Source organism: Mytilus californianus, unplaced genomic scaffold, assembly GCF_021869535.1.
Source record: "Mytilus californianus isolate M0D057914Y unplaced genomic scaffold, xbMytCali1.0.p SCAF_7, whole genome shotgun sequence".
Lineage (NCBI taxonomy): Eukaryota > Metazoa > Mollusca > Bivalvia > Mytilida > Mytilidae > Mytilus > Mytilus californianus.
This window is the reverse complement of record NW_026262723.1, coordinates 72,605,292-72,630,351: the sequence shown is the minus strand read 5'-3', so window position 1 is coordinate 72,630,351 and position 25,060 is coordinate 72,605,292. Positions and strand designations below refer to the sequence as shown.

The window sequence follows — 25,060 nt, the reverse complement described above, 5'->3', positions numbered from 1 at the left end:
TTTACTCTATTCGGTCCTGCCTTTTTTTTTTTAGTTTATCCTGACTTTTTTTTTACATAAATTGTCATCCTGCCTTTTTTTTGCAAATAATCTCATCCTGCCTTTTTTTTTTAGTTTATCCTGACTTTTTTTTTACATAAATTGTCATCCTGCCTTTTTTTTGCAAATAATCTCATCCTGCCTTTTTTTTTTAGTTTATCCTGACTTTTTTTTTACATAAATTGTCATCCTGCCTTTTTTTTGCAAATAATCTCATCCTGCCTTTTTTTTACTCAAAACTCCTGTCCTGCCTATTTTTTCAAATTTCGCCCCCCCCCCCCCCCCCCTCCCCCCCATAATAATCAAATGGTAGCTCCCTTAGTCTCGGTTTTTGACGCCGTCAAAGCAAGACAAAAATCTACGTCCACTACTATAAGGTTTATTTTAAACTTGTGACAAGTGCATTTGTATTGCTCACCTGTCTATACAATTATCGACCATGACTTGTGGGTCCAAGTGTGAGTGAGAACATTTTATTTCTGTACAAAGCTTTGGATGTTTTAGAGGGGTAAATTGAACTCTTTTAAATCATTAATTGATCAAGGAATCATAAAGGCGAACAATAAAAATGTTGTTTGTCACTAGTTTGAAATGAATTTATATAGACATTTTTTTTTAACTTTTTACAGAAATGGATACCATACCAAATAATTAATCACCTTGTAAATCTGGTATAACAAGGGGAGATTATAAAATGAGTAGTTCATTTTATAAATGAATATCTTTACCTAACGAATAACCAATCCAAAGCTTTGTATCAAACGTAATCTGTATCGCACAAAAATAAATGGAAAATATCAACAAAAGCGGCATGACAATTTTATATCAAAAGATCAAGACAATTTCTAGTGAAAACAGGTAAAATTAAGCACCCAAATTTATGAAATGTTTATATATTTTCTCCAAATCAAAAATCAGTTGCGTGTTGTAACCGCATCTGCCACACTATATAGAAATCGACGATATAAAATGTTTTTGCACTAAAGATTCGATACAAAGTCTGCTATCCCTGAAATCAAGGATCGGGGTATACCTGAAATCAGTTATAATACATTAATTCAAGGATTATACCTGTATAAAAGATCAGCCTTTTACAAACTTTCCAAATATTGTTTCCATTGTTTTGTCGAATTAATGCAGCGGATTAACATATTATTTACTGTTCAACATACCTTTAGAAACACATTCTTCTAAGCGCAAATCTTCACATTCATCCGGAAGTAAAAGTTGAAATATACCGATGTCAAATGCAGACTCTTCCTCGGTTACGTTTTCTGCAGGTAAAAAAAATCATGATTCTAATGAGTTAAAAGATGTTAGGGGTTTCTGATAAAAATAGTTGATTGACTTATCAAAGATCCAATGATATGCAGAAAAATGTAATAAATCATATATACACAAGTATTAGCTTTTCCAAAAAAGAGCGTCGATTTTCTTTGTAATTCGAATACTTATTACTTTTTTGGAATTAAAAAAGATACAATGGTATTAATAGCGCCCATGTTACTGGTAAACCACCGTCGCTGGTGAATCCAGGGAGAGGCGATGCCAAGCTCCTCCCCCTTTATCTAGAAAAATGCGAAGATGTTGATGTCTTATATCAATATAAGTTAGATACAGAAGTTACATTTAAATGCCAATTTATAAATCATGGTTTGATAACGTTAATAAAAATACTATCCGTTCTTTTTCATTTATTATGCAATGTAAACAAATATATAGTTTAACATCGGTTGTAAGTTAGTTATACACTTCGGTATACGGCGTGTCTGGATAAGAAACCTAACCTTTTACTAACTGCTAATAAATTTAATTTATCATATGTGTTCTAGCTTTCTTTCATAAATTCACAAAACGCCCTCAGCATGTATTTTTTGTATTTGATCAAATAATTGAATTGACCAGGTTGTTTATAATATAAAACGGAAGTTCTGGTATGATTGTCAATGAAACAAATATCCACCAGAGATCAAAGGACAATGAGCAAAACCAATACCGTATACCTTATAATAAGCTATCAAAGGCCCCAGCATGACAAAAAGTGAGAAAAAATTAACGGCCTGCTCTATGCTTAAAATAATTATATATAACAAAAAAGAAAATAAATCCACCAGCAACCAACGGCTTTCTATAATCTCATTAAGTTTTGCTTGATGATATTTTCATGAGTTTCAATTGAAAACTTGAAGTGAAAGTCAAGGATAAAATGTATGTGTAAAATTTTGTTTTAAAAACGACAGTATTTAAAATAAAGGTAGTAAATAATCATACAACTAACATAAATCAAAATCTAAAAGAAAAAGATAAGACAATTACAAAGAATGAAAAGTATAAAACATTGTATTTATAATAAACTGAGCACATGACAAGAATAGAAAGCTACATTTGATTTGTATTCAAGATCATTACAGAAAAACATTTACGCAAATGCTAACCTTGAAGACCTGCTAGTGAATTTATTATCTATATATACTTACAAATATTTTTAACTTATTTCTAACACGCAGCACGACAGGTGCCACATATGGAGCAGGATCTGCTTACCCTTCCGGAGCACCTGAAATCATCGCCGGTTTTTGGTGGGGTTCGTGTTCCTTAGTTTGCTATGTAGTGTTTTGTGTTCTGTTGTTTGTCTTTTCGTCGTTTTTCGTTTTTTTGCCATGGCATTGTCAGTTTTTTTCGACTTATGAGTTTGAATATCTCTTTGGTATCTTTGTTCTCTGTTTTAACGTCTCTTCAATGATGCTAAGGGTCTAAATATTTTTTCAAAGTCCGAAACCTAACACAATCGTTAAAGAGCTACAGAAATGCGTAATTTGTGGTTACTAGTTCTAAATCTACAAAATAACTCTATCTCTATCTGGAAATATATCTTAATATCTTTCAAACTCAATTTTTTCTTAAATAATCGGTATAATAAGCCTTATGACGAATTACCAATATATGAACGCCAGTTTTGTTTAATATTTTAAGTTATCCCCTCCACAGATTAACCATATGCAATGAAGGTTGGAGAAGAATTCTTCACATTTTGCAATGTTTTGCAAAATTTCAAGTAAACTCTTTTAGTAGTATCTGTATTACTGAATACCAAAGTTTCAAATAGATTAAATATGCTTCACTATTTTTGGAAATAAATCATACTGGAACTCACAGATAGGATGTGGACGCTCCTCCGTTTTAGTTCTTTGCAAATTGCACAATAATTAACGCCGTCAGTGGAAACGGACAAAATAAACTACGAATTTACAGACAGTTTAAGTACTCATTTGAGACTGAATCATATGTGACCAGGGAAAATGCAGCTTCAGTTTAATGTTTTGGACTTTAATATAAAATTCTCAATTTTGATGATTTAGACTTTATTTCTATGTGTTTTAAAATTCATTTAATTTTATATTTTCGTTTCTATTTACATTTAATATCCAGGACTTAAAATCAACATGCTTTGATATGCAATTTAATTCTCAGTTTGGACATTGAGTGACATGTTTTATTCTATTAGCTAATTAGTGACATTATACCTTTTTCATTATTATATATTTTTAAATATCATAATCAGATTAGTAAATTAACTTTATTCTTCAAGTTCTAAAAATAGTTTAATCAGTGAACAATATTACTCAAATTAATTGTTATTTGTTATGTCTATACTTGTCAATTCAATTGTGTATAAATACTTGTTTATAATTTTTATAAGCAAGATTTGGACTCAGGACTTTACACTGAACACAGTCCATCTGTAATAAAAGTATTAGTATTCCATGCTGAATTATTGGTTTATTCATCGCTAGTTCCAGAGTCTCAACAGTTAGTTTTCACCAGAGTTTCAGTCTCAGAAGTGTCATTGCTATTCAGAGCAATCGTTCATTGTGTGATCAGGTGCATCACACATTTTCAGTAACAAGAGGCCATTCAGTCAGGCTCTTGTTACACAACCCTACAAGTCACCCATTTTTCCCCGGTGACAGATTGGTGGACGACGACGGCGTGCTGACTTCTTAGCTCAGCACACGATTCAGAGACCTCAAACAGCCAAGCGAGTTCCCCAGACAAGTAGCGTAAACAATATTCAGCGGTGGAGTACAGCTTTCGACCACAATGGAAACCATGGAACGTCCAGTCAGGTTATAGTCCAGCATGTGGAAGATGCGGTAAATTTCACAAACACTATATATGTAATTCAATCAATCAGAGATGTTTTTCTTGTAAAAAATTCGGACATTATTCAAGTAAGTGTTTTTCAAAAGTAGCAAGGGACAGACAAAGTAAACCAATTATAGTGAAATCTAGAAAACAAAAGGATCGTGATACAGCTAGAATGAACAGCTATATTGATCGTAAAGATATCATCCGAGCCTTACTGTTCTCTGGTATGAGAAATTCAGCGTTCGTTCAATATTTGGATATTGCAAATGTGCTCAAAACAGAACTGATAAGTGTAAAGCAGAAAATTTCACAGGAAAGGAATAAAAATCTAGAACAACAAAAGTGCATCGAGGACCTTAAAATTGAATTAAAAAATCAACAGAGTATCGAGTCCGAGAGAGACCAGTATAAACAAGAACTTGAAAACATTCGGCAACAAAAAGAACAAAGTGCTTCGCCTATAGACGTTCAAGAATATGTACATCAAATTGCAAGACCAGGTATTTGAAAAAGACAAGACTGTGAAAATGGTGCATGATCTATACTATTTACGTTCAACCGAATTTTCTGACGAAATACAAACATTGAAAAAAGAAAAATCATACCTTCATTCAAAATTGCAATTTCATGAACATTCTATCAAACAGCTGACAGAAGAACTTCAAAGCCTTCGTCATGAAAACTACATGTTGTCTTCCAGCCAAAACCAACAGCGACCCAACTATAACAACAGACACTATAACAACCGCAGAGGAGGCCGATTTAGATAGTGCTAATTCCGAGGACGGACTTAATTGGGAGGAGAGGCATATGTGACCAGGGAAAATGCAGCTTCAGTTTAATATTTTGGACTTTAATATAAAATTCTCAATTTTGATAATTTAGACTTTATTTCTATGTGTTTTAAAATTCATTTAATTTGATATTTTCGTTTCTATTTACATTTAATATCCAGGACTTAAAATCAACATGCTTTGATATGCAATTTAATTCTCAGTTTGGACATTGAGTGACATGTTTTATTCTATTAGCTAATTAGTGACATTATACCTTTTTCATTATTATATATTTTTAAATATCATTATCAGATTAGTAAATTAACTTTATTCTTCAAGTTCTAAAAATAGTTTAATCCTTGTCAGTGAACAATATTACTCAAATTGATTGTTATTTGTTATGTCTATACTTGTCAATTCAATTGTGTATAAATACTTGTTTATAATATTTATAAGCAAGATTTGGACTCAGGACTTTACACTGAACACAGTCCATCTGTAATAAAAGTATTAGTATTCCATGCTGAATTATTGGTTTATTCATCGCTAGTTCCAGAGTCTCAACAGTTAGTTTTCACCAGAGTTTCAGTCTCAGAAGTGTCATTGCTATTCAGAGCAATCGTTCATTGTGTGATCAGGTGCATCACACAGTTTCAGTAACAAGAGGCCATTCAGTCAGGCTCTTGTTTCACAACCTTATAGGTCATCCAGTTTCCCCGGTAACAGATACCTGAAAGTTAACATGCCAACAGCATACAGAAGTGCGTACGCCAAATTTAGATGTACTTTAGCCCCTACCAGGGAAGAGACAGGAAGGTATGAAAATTTACGAGTACAAGAGAGAACTTGTGTTTGCTGTCCGAATTCCACTCTAAGAGCGTGTACTTTTATTTTGTCCATTATATGACAATTATAAGAGACGGTTGTTTTAATAACTTTAATGTTGGTTTTCATAATTTTTCTAGACAAAATAACCTATCTGTGATTCTAGGTGGAGCAAGCAATATCCGTTTGAGTGCCAAAATCTGCAGAGATATTTTAGATAGACGTCGTAGATTTTTTTATATACATATAAATACATATTTTTTTCTCTTTTTTTATTTTACTGTTTTAAGTGTTTTATCAGTTTGTTTCTAATGTGTAAGTAATCACCTCTTGTAATTATATACGAATGGTTTTTAAATACTTGTTAGTTGTTCTAATCAATGTGTTTTGTAAAAGGGGATATGTTAATGAAATATTGTGTTGTAATGTGAGGAGCATTGTCCTCTGGTGTTTATTGTGTGCCAAAATGTTAATATGTTTATGTTGTTTTAGCATGTTCTTTGCGGTAAAGAATTCCTTCAAGAGATATAATTTGTGGAATATTTAGTAAATAAAAGATGTGAATTTTCAGTATATTTCTAGTTATTTTCATAGAAAATTCTCCTTGATTTACTAATTATATCTAAAAAATATATTTTGGGTATACACAATAAGACCACAACCTAGAGATACCAAAAGTTAAAAACATTTATTTGTCTCACTTCTTTTACTGTCTTATCGATCATTTTATGCCATCAATCGTTGTTCAAAAAGACAAATGTGAATTTCAGGTAAAGGTTTTAGTTATTTGTACATCATCAGTCCTCATCTGTTCATAGATTTCTGGGTCTGGTATGTCTCCTCTTTGTTATGTATTTGACAGTGTGTAACTGTTTAGCTATTTCGTTTTTTTTATATGTGATGAATCATTACTTAAAAATATATTATAATAAAATTATTATTAGTATTTGAAACTTAGTCAAACTGTACAAACCATCAACTCGTACAAAAAAACAACAACATAGATAAAATAATAAAGAACATCATATATGCAGACAGCCAGATTTGGATCCCATCAAATATCAAATTGTGTATCAAGACCTATCCTTTTCTTTTTTTATACCATTTGTCGGAAAACTATAAACTTGATTACACATATGGGTTTTGTTCAGGAAATTTCAAAAACTTTAACGTATATATACTTTATTTCTTCATTTTTTGTAATAAGTTTTCGATTTTCAAATTTGTTGGCCCCGCGCATCAATGAAGAGACATTTATTGTCGAAATGCGCATCTGGTGCAGAAATATTTGTCCCGTTAGTGCTATTAGACTTTTATGCAGATAAAGAATGGTTTCTTTTTTTTATATTATTATATAAAATACATATAGAAATAAAATGGTCACTTTGATATTCAAATATGGTATGGTGACGGAGAAAAAGATGAGGAAATTTAAAACTTAATTGTCATCGTGGCGACGGTGATAAATCTATTTTAACGTACATGTGACCTTTGATGTCAACATCCGTTTTAAGGATAGTAAAGTTAAGTATAGTAAGTACTATATGTAATATTTGCCAATTAGTTAATTAAGGAGTTATCACATGCTGTATATAAGTGTTATTAGTTCCTGTAAAAAGTTAAAGGAAACGTTCAAAGCTAGTTAATAATCATACGAGATACAATGTTTGATAGAAGTGATAATGATTTTCTATAAACGTCCAAGACGTCCATATTATTTAAAACAAATACCTTATTTGAAGAACTGAAATGATCGTTTTGAAGTTTATATGTCTGGTTTATTTATCATTTTTAACGTTCGGGAATATATTTGCATTAACTCAAAGTCGTAAGTACATATAACATATTACTGTTTACTATTAGGCAGGGTTATTATTTTCATGACTTTTATACGATTGAAACTATGAATGATTCAATACGTAATACATATACAAACGACTATCAATGGAGAAAGTACCGTTTTGAAACTTATGCAACCCATAAATTATTTTATCATGTACATTATTCTTTTGTAATATCAATCATTTGATGCTGCAAGGTAAAATAACTGTATTTATGTGTAAATATCAGATTCGGTTTAGTGTCACAATTTGACTTTTACGTCTTAAAAGGGGCACTATCAAGAATATTTGTGGGAAAAAATGAGAAAGAAATGAGCTATTTTCAGGAATACTAGCTAGTTTAACATAAAGCACGTCAAGCGTATATTATGTGGCAGATTATAAAATACACCTCATGTAAAATGATATATTGTTAGAAGTGGTAGTTCTCCATGCTATTTATTTGCATGTGTGCGTCAAATGGTTCAGAGTAAATTGCCTTTCTATCGAATCCACAGTCATAATCAAACATTTTGACAAAAAATAACAAATGTTTTTGATTAATCATTGAAGTACATCGTTTCAAATTTGTAATCCTGAAAAATGGTGAAAAACACAATCTGATTTTACGGTCTATTTGGACCCAAATTGTACCATCTCCTTTATAGCCGTGTATCGTCTTCTTTCACTGTCTTTATATTCAGCAAGACCTGTCTAAGATAATACCTGCACAAATCGAAATAAAGTCATTATTGATCACACAACGAATTGAATCAAAACATATATTACAGTATAAAGAGTTAATTGATTTATCTATAAATTGTTTTATTTAATATATGAAGCAACTATCATGCTTTGTACCATACTTAATGATAAACAAATTATGGAATTATGGGAAAATTGTTTATAATTGCAACAATAATTTATATGTTGTGTAATAGTAGAGAAGCCTTATCTAAATTAAATTCACATTTAGGTACAATTATTTTATGTGAAGACGAGAAAATAAACATTTCTTGCGTCGATGGAAACATATCTATTGAAACGGTGATCTTTCCACAACAACGCTCACAATGCAGTACTTTTCGTTACTGTGACGACAAGGCGACAAAAATACAGTCGAAATGTAATGGAAAGAAATGGTGTGCAGTGGAAACAAACGCCTTCATACATGGCCAATGTACCAAAGTTCCAAGGCATATTGATTTGAATTTTACTTGTTCTCACTTTGATGGTAAATAGTATACAGCTACAAATATATTTCGTGATGTAAATATATTAATAAGCAGTCCATTTTATGATATTTATACATCGCTACCTTATCAAGTCTTCAGTGGTCATTAATAAAAAAAATTGTTTTGTTTTCTCAAATAAAAAAAAAAAAAAATAACAAGCGAACGAACTAGATTTTTTTACTTTAAAGAGGTAAAAAGCAATATCATAAAAATACCGAACTCCGAGGAAAACTCAAAAACGAAAGTCCCTAATCAAATGGCAAAATCAAAAGCTCAAACACATCAAACGAATGGATAACAACTGTCATATTCCTGACTTGGTACAGGCATTTTCTTATGTAGAAAATGGTGGATTGAACCTGGTTTAATAACTAGCTAAACCTCTTACTTGTATGACAGTCGCATCAAATTCCATTATATTGACAACGATGCGTGAACAAAACAAACAGACACAATAGGTAAAAATATCAAAAATAGGGGTACAGCAGTCAACATTGTGAAAACAGTAAAACGCACGATCGCCAAAATATATATGACAGAAAGATTTTAATTCGTTAAATTTAAAGCATAACGTGTTCAGAGAATATTAATATAATTACTTATGCATCTTTAAATCAAAATTTTAATAAGTTCTTAGGTAATGACGATCACTTAGTTGGCAAAAATTTGCAAAAATAGAATAACAAAGAATTACCACATAATGTACAATCTAGTTGTATATTCAACGTTTTCATAATTCTTGATATTTTTAATTTTTTCAAGAATAAAAATCATAAGATTTGTAACATATTCTTTTACTGCAAACTAATGCTCACATAATTTGAAATTGCAAAAGACGTGCTGAAAATGGATTTAACTGGAACTTCATTTGCCATTTACCATTTCCAACATATGAAAAGATGATGTATCTATGTACATTTACTTTTTATTACTCACGAGGTTTTGTTTATACAATGTCATTCTTATATTTCAGTCTTCAGGAATAGTTTAATACGTACCTATCGAAAACAAGATATATGTGGTTCGGTAGAAAATGTACAGTGCTATTATATAAATAGTGTCGTTACTCACTTTTACGCCGGCTTTTATTACAACAATCTTGTCTCGTGTGAAAAACCAGTGGACAAAATAGAAAAATGCGTAGTAAGTGACCTCAGATCTGCGTGTAGTGATGAAATGAAGTGCGATAACAGGAAAGTAACAAATCATTTCTGTTTCTTTATGCCGTTCAGTATAGAGATAACGTACAGCTGTGTTCAAGGTAATATTGTTATCTCGATATCAGAAAAGAACCTTTACATGCAGCAATTGGTACGAGGTCGCGGAAATTTTATATAAAAGTCAAGAGAGTAGGAATGTTCTTTATAGTGAAGCGTCAAACGCCCTCATTTCGCTACCAATAACTATTAGTAAATCAATGATAGGTAGTATGAAGTTGTATAAGCATTGACACATCTCATTTCGATGGAGACTATTTGGCCCTGTACACTGAGTCATGGTCTATCGACTTTTAAACTTTTGCACAGGTTACATGTTAAAGTTTGTAATAGGTCAGATTAAGGATAACCACTTATATATAAGTTAATGATATTTGGTGTGCAGTTTTATAAGGTTTGGCACATATCATTACAATTGGGAATGTTTGGTCCGGCCCCCTCAGTCATGGTCTAGTAACTTTGAAACGTTTGCAGTTCACACGTGTAAGTTTGTGATTAGTAACGTTTATTCTACGAACACAACAATCTTTTAGTCGTATGATTTAATTATCAAGTCGTCCATATTGTTCACTGTCTAAAAAACATGAAATTGTTTTTGGTGATATTGTTGTTTTAATTTACGCTTTCAATCTGAAAAAAGGGATTCGTACTATGATAAAATGTATGATGTGTAGAATTTTTATTAATTCGTTTACTCATATCTAAAAAAAAAAGGTATTTGATTCGAAAAGTAAACCATGTGTATCAATTCGATGACGTTGAAAGGAATAATTAACTCATCAAGCCGCCCTTAAAAGGTATTTATGATTTTTATGAGTATAGCCCAAAAGACCTTTATTTAATAAAGTTTTATTTTCTATTGTTGAATACTTGCAGATGCAACAAATCCTCCGATTTATTTGCAACCAATTCCAGAAGATCCAATCTTCAAACCACTCACAAATTGGACTCCTACCATGCACAGATCATATGATGAAGATACGAAGCATCACTCAAATGGTACATGCTGACATCTTACAATGTCTAGATATTCTGGTCTAGAGTTACAAATGATTAAATTGGTTTATTTAAGGTTTGATTTCAATATCAACACGAAGTCTTCAACGTGCACTATAGTAGCCAAGTTGTGTAACTTCGTATTGTAGCTTTATATCCAAATAATAAAAAAGCAATAAATTAATCCTTAGTGTTGATTTTAGCATATTATATGGGTTGATATATCTACACCAATACCAAAAATAACATGAAATAATATAATATATTTATAACAAGTAAAATTGCATAGGTCAATACAACTGCAATCACCAAGCTTTCAATTATCAGTAAAAACACCATGTACATAGCGGAACAAAAGTCATAAGAATAAAGAAACAAACGGCGAACCAGATGGCTAGAAGACCACAACCAATAAAACGTGTCAGTACATGTTAGCCTATGTTTATTGATTTAAGGAAATAATTATATGATAAATAAGGTTATTAATAGTTGATTTTGTTTATAAACTTTATGCGTTTAACGTTAGTTAATGCATACTTTTTTTTTATAAAAAGGAACGTTATTCGAAGATATTAAGGGAAAACATATAACAAAAGATGCAGAATTAAGGAGGAAAGAGGGATAACTCGTAAAGAGTCTATAACTATCATTTATAATATGACCCTGATACCTTTCCTTTCTTCGTTCCAGATACCAAATATCGTTTTCAGGTTAAATTAGACAATGATTGGAGAGTTTTGATACACGATCGGCAGCTAAATAAAAGTTTTGTCCTATGCTCAAATATGTGGACTGACAAGCACGCTACTATTGTTTGCAGAGAGCTTAATTTGTCAGACCTTGGATTTGCTATTACAGTAACAAGAAAGAGGGAATATAAACAACAACGTTTCTATGTAAACTGTTCCGGTAATGAATCGACATTGCTGCTTTGTTCATTCAACAAAACATCTCAGAGGTTTTGTGAAAACAGGGACTCGGCTGTTCGTTGTACATGTAAGGAAACGACGATAGTAATGCTGAAATCTAAATGATGTGTAATTGCAACAGCTAACGTTCAGATATACAACTTTTGATTGATAATTATTCGTGGGATGCCAATTTTCGTAAATTTCTTAGGTATAGGTAAACAATGAATTGTAATATTGATAGCACAAATTTTCTTTAGGCTTGTATGACCAAAACACAACATCAACAACCATACAAGTTTTTCTCCATCCATGAAAATTGGTATCCAACAAAATAAATGAAACCACAGTATATTTTATAAATATAGCCTGCACTGCATGAAACGTTTATTGAATTGTCTTAAACTAAGCCCTGAAAAGAACATATACAATTAGTGTTACTTTGTGGTATGTGGGTTTTGATTGACACGTAAAATAACGCGTATTTTACTAGAACGCGTAATTAGTTCGTGCTCTTTTGGTTTTATCACAGTATCTTTGGTTTTATGTTTTTTTATAATGTATCCTGTTTTTCTTTTAACATACCATATGTAAAAGAATCCGGAAACTTCTAACAACGCATCGACTCTAGGTTAAGATTAACATTAAACAACGAAAGGACATATAGCAATTGTTGATTATTGAAATACACCTTACTAACTATCAGTATTCAAAATGACTGACATATCTTTTTGTATCCTTTTGGTTAAAAAAGTAGAAAAAAATCGTATGCACTTGTGCAATGCTGATTATATAAATGTCTGTTTGTTTTGTTCACAGATTGTTGTCAATATAGTGGAATTGTATGCGACTGTCGTACAAGTGAGAGGTTTGGCTGGCTATAAAACCAGGTTTGATCCACCATTTTCTACACAAGGAAATGTCTGTGCCAAGTCAGGAATATGGCAGTTGGTGTGTTAGAGCTTTTGATTTTGCCGGTTGTTGGGGGACTTTCAGTTTTAGATTTTCCTTGGAATTCGGTGTTTTTGTTGTTTTACTTTCATTTGTAATACACAAACAACTATACAGACAGAAATGGTCGCTATCCTCTACCATAATGACGCAGTACTACTTTGAAGACTAACAAATATTTGAACATAAGAACAACAACAAACATGTGATTTGGTAAGATATGTCTATATAAAATTGCATAAAATTATTATAAATCTGTATTGCAGCATTCAACACAAATCCTGTTACATCAACTGAGGTAATTTTGCCAACAGATATTCATTCCAACACAACAGGTAATTAATTTTGGTTCTACCTTGCCAGATATTTTAATATTTACGCTAATTTTGATTGATTTACTTCTTTAGCAACTTTTGTAATGTACTGAAAATAAAAACATACATATTTGCAAGTGGATGTTATTTATTGTTTAACCACTTTTTCTTCAATGTTTTTATTTATTTATTCAAACTCCTTTCGTTCATTATTTTTGTTGTTTGTTGGTGTTAAACGCATCTTTCAATTAGCGTGGCCATTTCATAGCGCCCAGATTTTAATGGTGGTGAGCCGAAGTACTTGCTTGAATCTATTTTGTTGCCGTTGTTATTGCTTCATTCGTTTAGAAGACATTTCATTGTGAGGGGCAAATTGTGCAAAAATCTTGGTCTTTTATCAAATAAACAATACTACTGCTTATGTGAGACACGGGGTCGTAATTTTTATATGACATATTATACATCAGAGAAACTGAAACAAATACTTTATTAATGTCTCAATGTTTTTTGTCATTTAGACAATCAGGTGTTGATAGAAGATTTTTTTATGGTGACTGATAAATATTTCCATAACATTTCAGGTTTGGGACGAATAAGAGCTTGAAAATTGTATAGACTTGTGCCTTTTAAGACTGTATATTGACCTGTTGATGACTTTTGTTTGTTGTCGTTCGACTGGTTGCCTTATATCTCAAGATAACTTATGACAGAGACAGACCGAAAACATTATTGTTAATTGTAAAATTGACGACCAAATGAGAAAAAAATCGTCAGCTAACATATTCGTGGAAAATGGCAACCTCTACAGAATTAAATATAAATGGCTTAACACTTTTAATCTTTTCAGGAACAGCAATTGGTTTAATTTCGTCAATAGTATTCATTGCTACTGTAGTGTTTGTTATCATCGCCATTTACAGGTATTTGATTTTTTCAGTTTGGAATTACAAGTTATTGAAACGAAAGCATAGATATTTGCTCTGGTTTTCTTGGAGATAACAGCATTTCAGCAAATTACTATTTTATATAAATTACAAATGATTTCTATAAAATACTGATTTTAACGATTAAAGTGATGTGATGGAAATAACAAACCAAGTAATATTATACAATTACTGTCTTTCGGTGTGGTAATTATGTGGTTTTATAGACTTGAGAAAAAAGAGAAAAACTGTTTCATTGAGGTCGTAAATATCAGGGTTTTTTTAAAATTTAATTAAACCACATACTTATCGCATCAAAGGACACTTATCGTTTTATTTCATTATGTATTTAATGCCAACACAATACCCAAACCAATTGTACATTAAAAAGAGTTGTTACAAAGGCTCTTGTACATCCAGGGAGTCTTTAGTATACCTAACCGTGTACAAAGTGTAAATCAATTGTCAATTGACAAGCATTCATATAGATTAGACCGTTGGTTTTTCCGTTTGAATGGTTTTACACTAGTATTTTTTTGGGGCCCTTTATAGCTTGCTGTTCGGTGTGAGACAATGCTCCGTGTTGAAGGCCGTACCTTGACCTATAATGGTTTACTTTTATAAATTGTAACTTGGATGGAGAGTTGTCTCATTGGCACTCATACCACATCTTCCTATATCTATTCAGAATCTCCTTTGATTTATATATATTTCTGACTATACTGTATGAGTTTTTCTCATTGTTGAAGGCCGTACGGTGGGCTATAATTGCTTTTATCAACGTCGTTAGAACTCTGGTGGATAGATCATACCACATTTCCTTATTTTTATATGCATAATTTGGAAAGTATTTTCAAAATGTGCTCGCTACTACAGGAAGCTAATTAAGGTAGCCTTAGCTTTTAGTTGGATAATGTTGCCCAACAAAAAAAAATCAGACACACATTTCTAACATGATTCATTAAGTCACATCATAAAATTAACATAAATCAACAGTTTTGTTTTATGATAGTATAAGTATTATTCTGAGTCATTTCAGTCGGAAACAAATTAAGGAAATAGTTTTAAGTAACGATTAAAAGTGTTGATTAGTTAAAGTACTTACATCTCTCAATTACAAAAAAGATGTGACTCAGAAAATCTACCAAAAAGTTATTAGTATAACATACATCTGTCATTAAGTTACTTATAATCTAGTTATAAAAATAGGGAAAGTTGGTATAATCGTCAAAGTTTGTTTGTATGAATAAGGATATTTACGAAGTGAGACATTATATAAACTGACGAAGCTAGCTTGTTTGATGCACCATCAGCGAATTTTGAAAACATTTTTTTAGTCATTTGTGCTTGAAAGCAAATATTTTAAAAACCGAAAATTCAAAGCGAGTAGTAAGATCTATGCAACATAGGATATATCTTACTTGAAGAAATGTCCCATTTTTTTGTCATATGAAAACTTGATTAAAGATAAATCATGCTAGTAAAAATGCTGACTACATGGCTTCTTGTACCTTCAAGTATTTGCAGTTAGTCATCAGTTGCATTTAATCTTTGGTAGCAATGTCAACTTTAAATATACAGCAGCATGCATTACAACTCGACAAACCTCCCACTTTGTCAATAGCCAATACTATTTTGAATTACCTATTAATCTCGGAATCAGCTCCAAAATTGGACCTGATCGCATATTTGTACTTCCCACACATTTAAACGGATCTGCGAGAGAACAAACCACATTGATACAGTTACTAAAACTAGGTAGATAAGTAGTCAGTATCATACACTAGGTAGATAAGAAGTCAGTATCATAGACTGCGAAAATCCTTGCATGTTTTCCATAATTTCGTCTGTTGCAAATATTTGTATTTCCTAAGTATCCAAATCCCGTTCCGCTACTTTTAAGGCAGTCTTCAAGCAACGGACTTCATCTATTATTGACAACACCACTACTTGTTACAGGAAAGAAAGAATCTTTCAGGAACGACTATCATGGATAAGATAAGGAAGTAAAATAAAAAAAACATTGGTACCAGATTGATACTAGATCGAATCAATGAAAAGTGGTGTATACTGCAATCGTTTTATTTGAGTATTCTAAATGTGTTGGATGTATATTTTAATGTGATATACAGTCACTGACCCTTTATTACATTAAGCCACACTTAAAAAATTCTGTAAATTATTACCTTTTTTCTAATGGTTAAGAATCTATTTTGTAATCAGTCAAACTCGTTTACCGGACCGCTTTCATTAACACCATTTTGAAATGTGTTCAGCTAAGGTGACAAGTCTATTCTATTTTAGACCTTTAAAAGCAGTTTTAAAATATTAAAAAAAAAATTGTAGCACAAAATTGTGTTAGATTGCAGTATTAAGACAATGATAGTGAATTGGCTTGACATAATAACGATATGAGGATTTGGCACGAAACGAAGAAATGTTTGGTAAAGGGTTCGTGTTTTTCAGCCTTTAGTTTTCTATGTTGTATTTTGTATAGTGTTGTCATTTTTGGTCTTTTTCGGGTTTTTGTTTGCCATGGCGTTGTCAGTTTATTTTCGACTTTTGAGTTTGAATTTACCTTTGGTATCTTTCGCACTTTTAGTAGTAATAACAAATCTTCCTGTTTCCATGTCTTGTGACTTGGCAAACGTCAGTTATGCTGTGATGACATTGTTACACTGTCACGTTGATTCCTAACATCCAAAGTTAACTAGAACTCGAGTTACTTAGGAGATTTAGGGTGATGTAGGACCCAGTTTGGTCCACAAATTAATTCGTTAGTGTCATTGCCGAATTAGAATTACTGCGACAGCAACTCACGAATATTTCCCTCATGAGGGCTAAGACTAATTTACAAGAGGGTTGCAAGTGTATATGTGTGCTCATCATTTTTTGGAGGAATGTACCTATAATTTCGGTATTTTCATTATTATTTTTGTTGATACATTCTAATAATTGTATTATGTAGATTTCTTCCTCAGGATATATGATGAAGGTTTTCCTTCTATGTTTTTAATAATATTTTTTTATGACTGTCATCATTTCAGAAGGCAATATGATGATACTTTCACTTTGGCCAAACCCGGGTCGATGTCACTGCTGGTGGGCGTTTTATCCCCGAGGGTATCACTAGCTCAGTAGTCGGCACTGTTGTGTTCACATAACATATCATTAATATGTACATTTTCTGTAAATTTACTGTTTATAAAACGTTGTATTATTCGAAACACGGTTTTTTCTACCCCAAGGAATAGACTGCCTAAGCCGTATTTGACACATCTTTTTGAAATTTTCGATTTTTAACGTCGTATTTGATTTGGCCGTAGTTGTTATATAATCTATAACAATAGTAATTATGACTAGAGTTTCACAAGGGATTTTTTTAAAGACGAAACATGTGTCTTGCGAAACAAATTATAAACCTGATATAGTTGATGATTTTTTTTTTGTCCAATTCACATAATATTTTTTGCCCGTTACATTAACCCTTCATAAATGCTTTTCTTACACATACATTAATGACATATTGACTTCTGAATATGAAGCAAACAATCTTCTGTACACTCAAATCGATATATTCCATATGGCATTCATACAATTGCAATCTTATATATAATGATTGATTAGTCTTCTCCTGTACCAAGTCAGGAATATGAAAATTTGTTTTCCATTTATTCCGTTGTTTGATATGGTCTACCGTTTGATTTTATCAGGTTTTATGGACTTCCTCCTTTTTAATTTACCTTGGAGTTTGCATTTTTGTTAATAGTTTTTTTTATCATTAGCTAATCCAAATGTTACTTGTAGCCAGGTAATTTAATAACTTCATATTTTTATTCATAATTTAATCTAAATTTCAATTTTTATAGGAAAAGGAAAAATTCAAAACATAATTCTGGATCAAACATATCAGCACCAATAAATTACCAAAATTTACACAGAAGTGATGGTTTGAGTGAAGGTGTTCCGCCTTATCATTGGTATATAGATGGAAATGCTACAAACGGTTCAGATTCTCCTCTTGCCGCAAATGCTGAAACAGGAAATACATCATATCCCGTAAATGTTCCTCAAAGGGAAAATATATCTGTAGATTATTCACATGGAATGGAAAGAAATGTGGGAAACAATTACTTTCTTATTGAACCTAATGAAATGGAAGCAACCATGGACAATAATTATTCAGACATAGATAATCCTGCTGCATCGTCTTCCAGTGGATTGCAACATAATTCACTCAACCAAAATGATTATTTTGTTCTTGACCCGATTGAAACAGGACGCTCAAATGATGTAAATAATTATTCAGAAATAGAAGAGTCTTCACCAATCACCTTAAAAGAAAAGAATGCAGTTTCGATATCAAATAATTATGGCCATTATGCTATTTTAAAAGAAGGTGTGTATGATGAAACAAATAATCGACGTCACGTTAACCAAGATGTCTATAATATTTACGATCGGTCGATTGATGAAGCCTATGACAGTACGACATTTGTGAGGAATAAAACACTAGACATAACATACGACCATTTAAAACAACCCAACAATAATAATGATAAAATAATTAATTAATGTAATAACAGTTTGTAAGGTGCCTGAAGGGAGGAAATTTGTATTTTTTCTTTCGAAAAGATGATTAGCCCAAATTGTGTTCATGAGGTACCAGAAGACAAGTTATAAATATAAAAATAAGGAGATATGGTATGATAGCCAATGAGACAATTAGCCATCAAAGACGAAATGATAAATATCTGAACAATCACAGGTGACCGTTAACAATGAGCAAATCCCATCCTGTATAGTACATGTAACACAATAACGACCCCAGGATGACAAAATGGGGATATAAATCAAAAGAGAAACCCGAACTTATACTACAACAATAAACGAGAAATAATTATGGCAGACATCAACCAACGACATAATAGATTACAGGCTACTGTCTGGGGAGGAGAGGGGATAAACATTTTCACAACGTGTTAACTTTGCATATACTGGTATCATATATAACACTGTTTTTCTTTTAATTGATAATTCGTCAAAGCACAATATATATGTCAGAACCAATCATACTAAGTTTATGTTCCAACGTGTTCGATAATATCTAATGTTACATGTCTCAGTGAACATGGAATTAAGTAAAATACAGAGGTAATAATGTGTGTTTCATATCTACATCTTATTCTTGAAATTGGCGATGATAGAAACTCAAAACTAGGATCTATGACAAAATAATAATTTCAGTTTTTCAGATGTCAACTTTCGTATTCCTGTGTAGTATGCGTTATTTTACTAATTGAATGTATCTCTCGCATGCACAGCTTTGATTCCTTGTTCGGTTTTGGCTGTACCTTTGATCCTTTCGTGTTTTATCCGCTCTTCAACTTTTGTATTAAGTTTTGGACTTTCAAAATATTTTGACCTCGAGCATCACTGAAGAGACATTAAAACAGAGGCGAAAGATACCAAAGGGATCTTCAAACTCATAAGTCGAAAACAATATGATAATGCCATGCCAAAAAAAATCGACCAAAAGACAAACAATAATCTTCAAAACACAACGAAGAAAACTAAAGACTGAGCAGCATGAACCCCACCAAGAACCATATGTGATCTCAGGTGCTTCAGAAGTTTACACAGATCATGCTCCACATGCTGAACCCTTCGTGTTGCCTTTGTAAGTACAAACCCGGTAATAAGTCTAATTCGGTACGTCACATTCGGACAAAAAGGGACGGGGTTGCAGTTCTTCAAAGGAACTTCAAACTCATAAGTCGAAAACAATATGATAATGCCATGCCAAAAAAAAATCGACCAAAAGACAAACAACAATATACAAAACACAACGAAGAAAACTAAAGACTGAGCAGCATGAACCCCACCAAAAACCATATATGATCTCAGGTGCTTCAGAAGTTTACACAGATCATGCTCCGCATGCTGAACCCTTCGTGTTGCCTTTGTAAGTACAAACCCGGTAATAAGTCTAATTCGGTACGTCACATTCGGACAAAAAGGTACGGGGTTGCGGTTACGACAAGTGGAACATATCTGTAGTCATATGTGAAACATATATTCCATAACGGTCAACTAACTCGTGATGGCGTCCGTACACATTTCGAAGGGTTGATTTAAAATTTATCACTTGGAACTCTTTGTCTTTTGTTAGCAACAACCCTCTATCAAGGAAATCATGATAGAATGCAAGCTCTGTAATATTGTATCACTGGAAAATATATACTTCATATGAAGGCGCTGCTGGAATGTTGCTACAAAGAAATGGAAAGTTCACAATTGGAAAGCTGATATCATCCATTTCGTTGTAATTGTTTGTTCTCGACTGACCCTCAGTGTCATCTTCTAGATGTTAGTCAAGATAAGAGGCAGATTAACCGTTGTATCCATTATTTCAAATTACTTTGGATTTATGCGTTCACCAAAGTCACCAAACATTGATATTTTTAGTGAGATGACATCATCTTTATAGCAGATCGTGAAGTTCTTTTCATTCTTTATAAGAAGCTCATGTATGAAGTCTGCCTAATATGAACAAAGGAACAAGTCGGCAAGAAAAGGAGCCCAGTTGGATCTCGTCGAAGTGCCGATTGTGTGATAAATAAAAACGTCCTTCAAAAAGAACAAATATGTTTCAATCAAGTATTCAACCATTTCCAGTTTCAGAGCATATTCTGTTTGAATCTGGGTGTGTTTTTTTGTACGATTAATCCCTCCCTTAGACAAGATACTTGTATCTACGTCAGCCGTTCTTTCAATTTGTCTTTTCGTTTCGAATGGGGAATACTTGTTTAAAGGGAAGAAAAGTTAAATGTTTAAATGATATCGTAAGAGGAAAGAGACTAGATTGCATGTACTTAAACAGATCTTTGGAATTTTTTAGTATCCATATCTGATTCACGCCGACCCTAGAGTAGGTAGTTTCACAATAACTTTGAATGTGATTTACACACAAAAAAGATGTTGTTTTTGGCTTTATCTGCGGGGACAGAAAAATAATTTTCATGGAGGAAGAACAGGTGCTAAGCAACATTACGGTCTTTAAAGATCGATGTATCATGTGTATGTATAGACCCATTCCGATTTTTAATTTCAATTTGTATCAACGACCTAACAGCCATAACCTATTCGGAAAGAGTATCGACGTGTTATTTTTTGCATTTAGTCTGTTGCCTGGTATAATCCTCGACTGATTCTATCAGTATTTTGAAGTTGTGTTTCCAACTGAAGGATTTAGGCTCACGATATTACGAGCCTTTGGATAAAGCATTTCGCAGAGGAAATTAATTCATTTAATTTAAAAGTTAAAACTGAACCGTGCGTCTTTCGACAGAATATACATATCATTTGTATTCTTCCAATTTTAGAATATTCTTTTCTCTTTCTCTTCATACACTGCAGCAAGTGAGGACACTCTTGAGAAGACGATACTATACTGTAACGCAAATTTATGTTATAAAAAGCTACGATTCATATACACTTTTTCTTCAGGGTTATCAATTTAACACCGTACGAAAGTTTTCAATATTATTTTTATCGGTACTAATATAGATTTTGAATTTTGATAAAGAGGTTCTGGTCCTACATCCTGTCGATAATATGTACTTATATTTTGTCATTGCACAAGGTCACACTTTTCTCAAACTATATTTGACGTCTGTACACTAAATACTTTGGAACTTTACTGTAATTGACTTTGAAGAAGCTTTTAGCCACTACAAGTACTTTTAGATTGGTTGTTTGTGTCATTTGTCTTTATTTTAGGTTTTTTTTTGTGTTTAGTTCTTCGTGCCAATCTGATGAATCAAGTCATTTCCAATTGTTTTGTTTTACAGTTTGTTCTTACATTGTGATGTTACCCACTGTCCCCAGTTAGATAAAAAAAAAGGTTTAACAAAAATACCGAACTCCAAGGCAAATTAAAAAAGGGGAAGTCTATAAAAACTGACAAAATCAAACGCTATCAATCAACAGAACAAGTGAAAAACAACTGCCATATTCCTGACTTGGTACAGTCATTTTCCGAAGAGTTGGTAGATAGATGAACGCTCATAAACATGTTTAATCCTGCCACATTATTATGTGTCGGTCACCAGTCAGGAGTCTGTAATTCAGTTGTTATCGTTGAAAACTGTCTGTCATACTTCTGTTTTGTTTATTGTTTTGTCATAAATCAGGCTGTTGTTTTTTTCTCGTTTGAATTGTTTAACATTTTGTCAAGTCGGGTTCTTTTATAGCTGACTTTACGGTATCGGTGTTGCTCATTGTTAAAAGTGGTGATCTATTGTTGCCTACATCCACATCATGTTAGACGATCTCATTGGCAATCAAACCACGTCTCCTTATTTCTTTAAAAATACAGATTAATATTCGAACTGTAGCCGGATTATGCCATTTATTGTATCTGAATCTACCAACTATAATCTGTGTAATAGCCAAACTTATACAGATCCAATAACTCGACTTATCTTTCTTCCTGCTACTCTCAGGCTCTTAGCCAATTTATTGAGTTCTATCCATACAGTTTAAACGTCTAAACAGACAAAGTCATACATTGTACTATAAATATTATTATTTATTTTTCAGGTCTTGGATGATCTCTTTTTTAAAGAAAGCTTCTTGTTGAGATATATATGATAAATAGAAATATTTTATATATTTTGACTTATTTGGGAAAATATTGATTTAATTAACTTAAATTGCGTTACATTTGTCAAATTTTCAGATTTCCTGTTCGCGGAAATTTCATCATAAAAATCTTAGTTTTTGACTCAAAATGGTAGTTATTGGTCATGAAATTTTGTCAGTTTCCGTACGCAATCATCATTATTAACTTTAAAATAGAGTTACATGTACATTTGACAAATTTTCCGGTTTCCTTTTTTCGGAGATTTCATGATAAAATCTTAGTTTTTTTTTAAATACTAATATCTGGTCGTGAAATTTTGTCAGTTTCCTTATACAAACATGTTAGTGATGTTTCAAATGAAGATTAATTGTATTAAAAGATGGTAATCTATATATACCATAAATATTCTAATTTCCCAATTTTCATTGATTAAAAAAAAAAACGATGATTTTAACCAAAACTCATCTATTTCCACCAATATTAACTGGACTATAACCACAAACTACCGATTTAAAAGAAAAGTTTTTTCTGGGATAAATATGAAACGAAAATATTTTAACAATAAACTGTTGACACGCAGATATGTGTCGCCTTTTTGTAATTTTGATAGTATCATACATATTATTGAATTAAAATGGAATAACTCTAACATGTAAACTATGCAAACCGTACAAAGTCAATGAACCGTGACTGAAGGTGCACGGCCAAATAACTTCCATGGAAATGAGATATCCAAATGCCAGTTCAAATGCATACCGAATAATATTGACTTATCATAAGTTGTTCCCTTTAAATTGTTCTGATCTCAAACTTTAAAATGTAAACTAAGCAATGTAAGCAACCTGTAGATAGATATAAGAAGATGTGGTATGAGTGCCAATGAGACAACTCTCCATCCAAGTCAAAATTTATAAAAGTAAACCATTATAGGTCAAAGTACGGTCTTCCACACGGAGCATTGGCTTACACCGAACAGCAAGATATAAATGTCCCCAAAAATTACTAGTGTAAAACCATTCAAACGGGAAAACCAACGGTATAATCTATATAAAAAAACGAGAAACGAGAAACACTTATGAACCACATCAACAAACGACAACTACTGAACATCAGATTCCTGACTTAGGACAGGTGCAAACAATTGCAGCGGGTTTAAACGTTTTAATGGTACCAAACCTTCACCCTTTTTCCTGAAACAATAGTGAAACATCACAACATAGAAAGACACACTATAAAATATCAACTGAAATGGCTTAACTCAATCAAAGGACATATTAACACCAGTGAACATACACTGAACAAATAAATTTGACCTATGATACAATGTAAATACAAAATAAATAAACTAAGGGAAGAATAATAAAAGTAACATGTTATACCGCTATTCACATCCGGCGATGTTGTTTATAAAGCAAGGAATTTTAGATACGATCCATGTAAACTAATGGATCCTTTGAATAAACTAATTCTAAAGGTTACCAATTTAACACTGTGGTAAAATCTTTAAATATTGTTTTTATTGGTATTAACATTGATTTTGTTTTTGAAAAGTTAAAACATAAATAAATATATATCGCTATATGTGTACAGTTATGAGAACTAATGATCCTACATCCTGTCGAAACTGATTACTTATATTTTGGCATTACACAAGGTCATGCGTTTCTCAGACTTTTTATGACGTCTTTACACTAAATCCGTACTTTTATTTCGATGCCTTCGTCTATTGTTTTACAGTTAGTTATTTTTGTGTCTCGTACCTATCTATTGAGCTAAGCCCATTGCAACTCATTTTTACAGTTTGTTCATATGTTGTGCTCTAACACCACTGTCCCAGGTTAGAGGATGGTTGCGCGCTCATTAACATATTAAACCCCGTCACAGTAGTCCATAGTTTAGTGGTTGTCGTTGGTTCCTATCTGTCATATTTGTTTTTCATAAATTTGTTTTGTTATAAATTAGTCCGTTAGTTTCCTCAATTGAATAAATTTACATGTTTCATGTCGGGGCCTTTTATAGCCGACTGTACGGTACGAGTTTTTCTCATTTTTGAAATCCGTACGATTGCCTATAATTACTTACATACTTCATTTGAACTTTGTTGGATAATTGTCTCGTTTGCAATCATACCACATCTTATTATTTTTATTAACATTTTAAAGTCAAATGAGCATGACTGAGAGGCAGAGCCAAATCATCTCCATGGAAATGAAATATGTTATTGATAAAAAATTGCATATAAAACAGCATTTACTGTTTA

At 32.1% G+C, this 25,060-nt stretch overlaps 1 protein-coding gene across 2 annotated transcripts; it reads left to right on the top strand.

Annotated features, from left to right (window-relative positions):
* Positions 1–7,428: 7,428 nt before the first annotated feature.
* On the top strand, positions 7,429–19,327 carry LOC127709847 (uncharacterized). Of its 2 annotated transcripts, XM_052215516.1 has the most exons (8): positions 7,429–7,617; positions 8,586–8,843; positions 9,818–10,105; positions 10,938–11,060; positions 11,748–12,053; positions 13,183–13,251; positions 14,078–14,150; positions 18,023–19,327. In XM_052215516.1, exons 1-8 carry the CDS (start codon positions 7,539–7,541, stop codon positions 18,726–18,728), a joined length of 1,902 nt encoding a protein of 633 aa, XP_052071476.1. In that variant the 5' UTR covers positions 7,429–7,538; the 3' UTR covers positions 18,729–19,327. The 2 variants fall into 2 exon arrangements, with proteins under 2 accessions (XP_052071476.1, XP_052071477.1); XM_052215517.1 differs by having other exon boundaries at positions 9,818–11,060.
* The last annotated feature ends 5,733 nt before the right edge of the window (positions 19,328–25,060 follow it).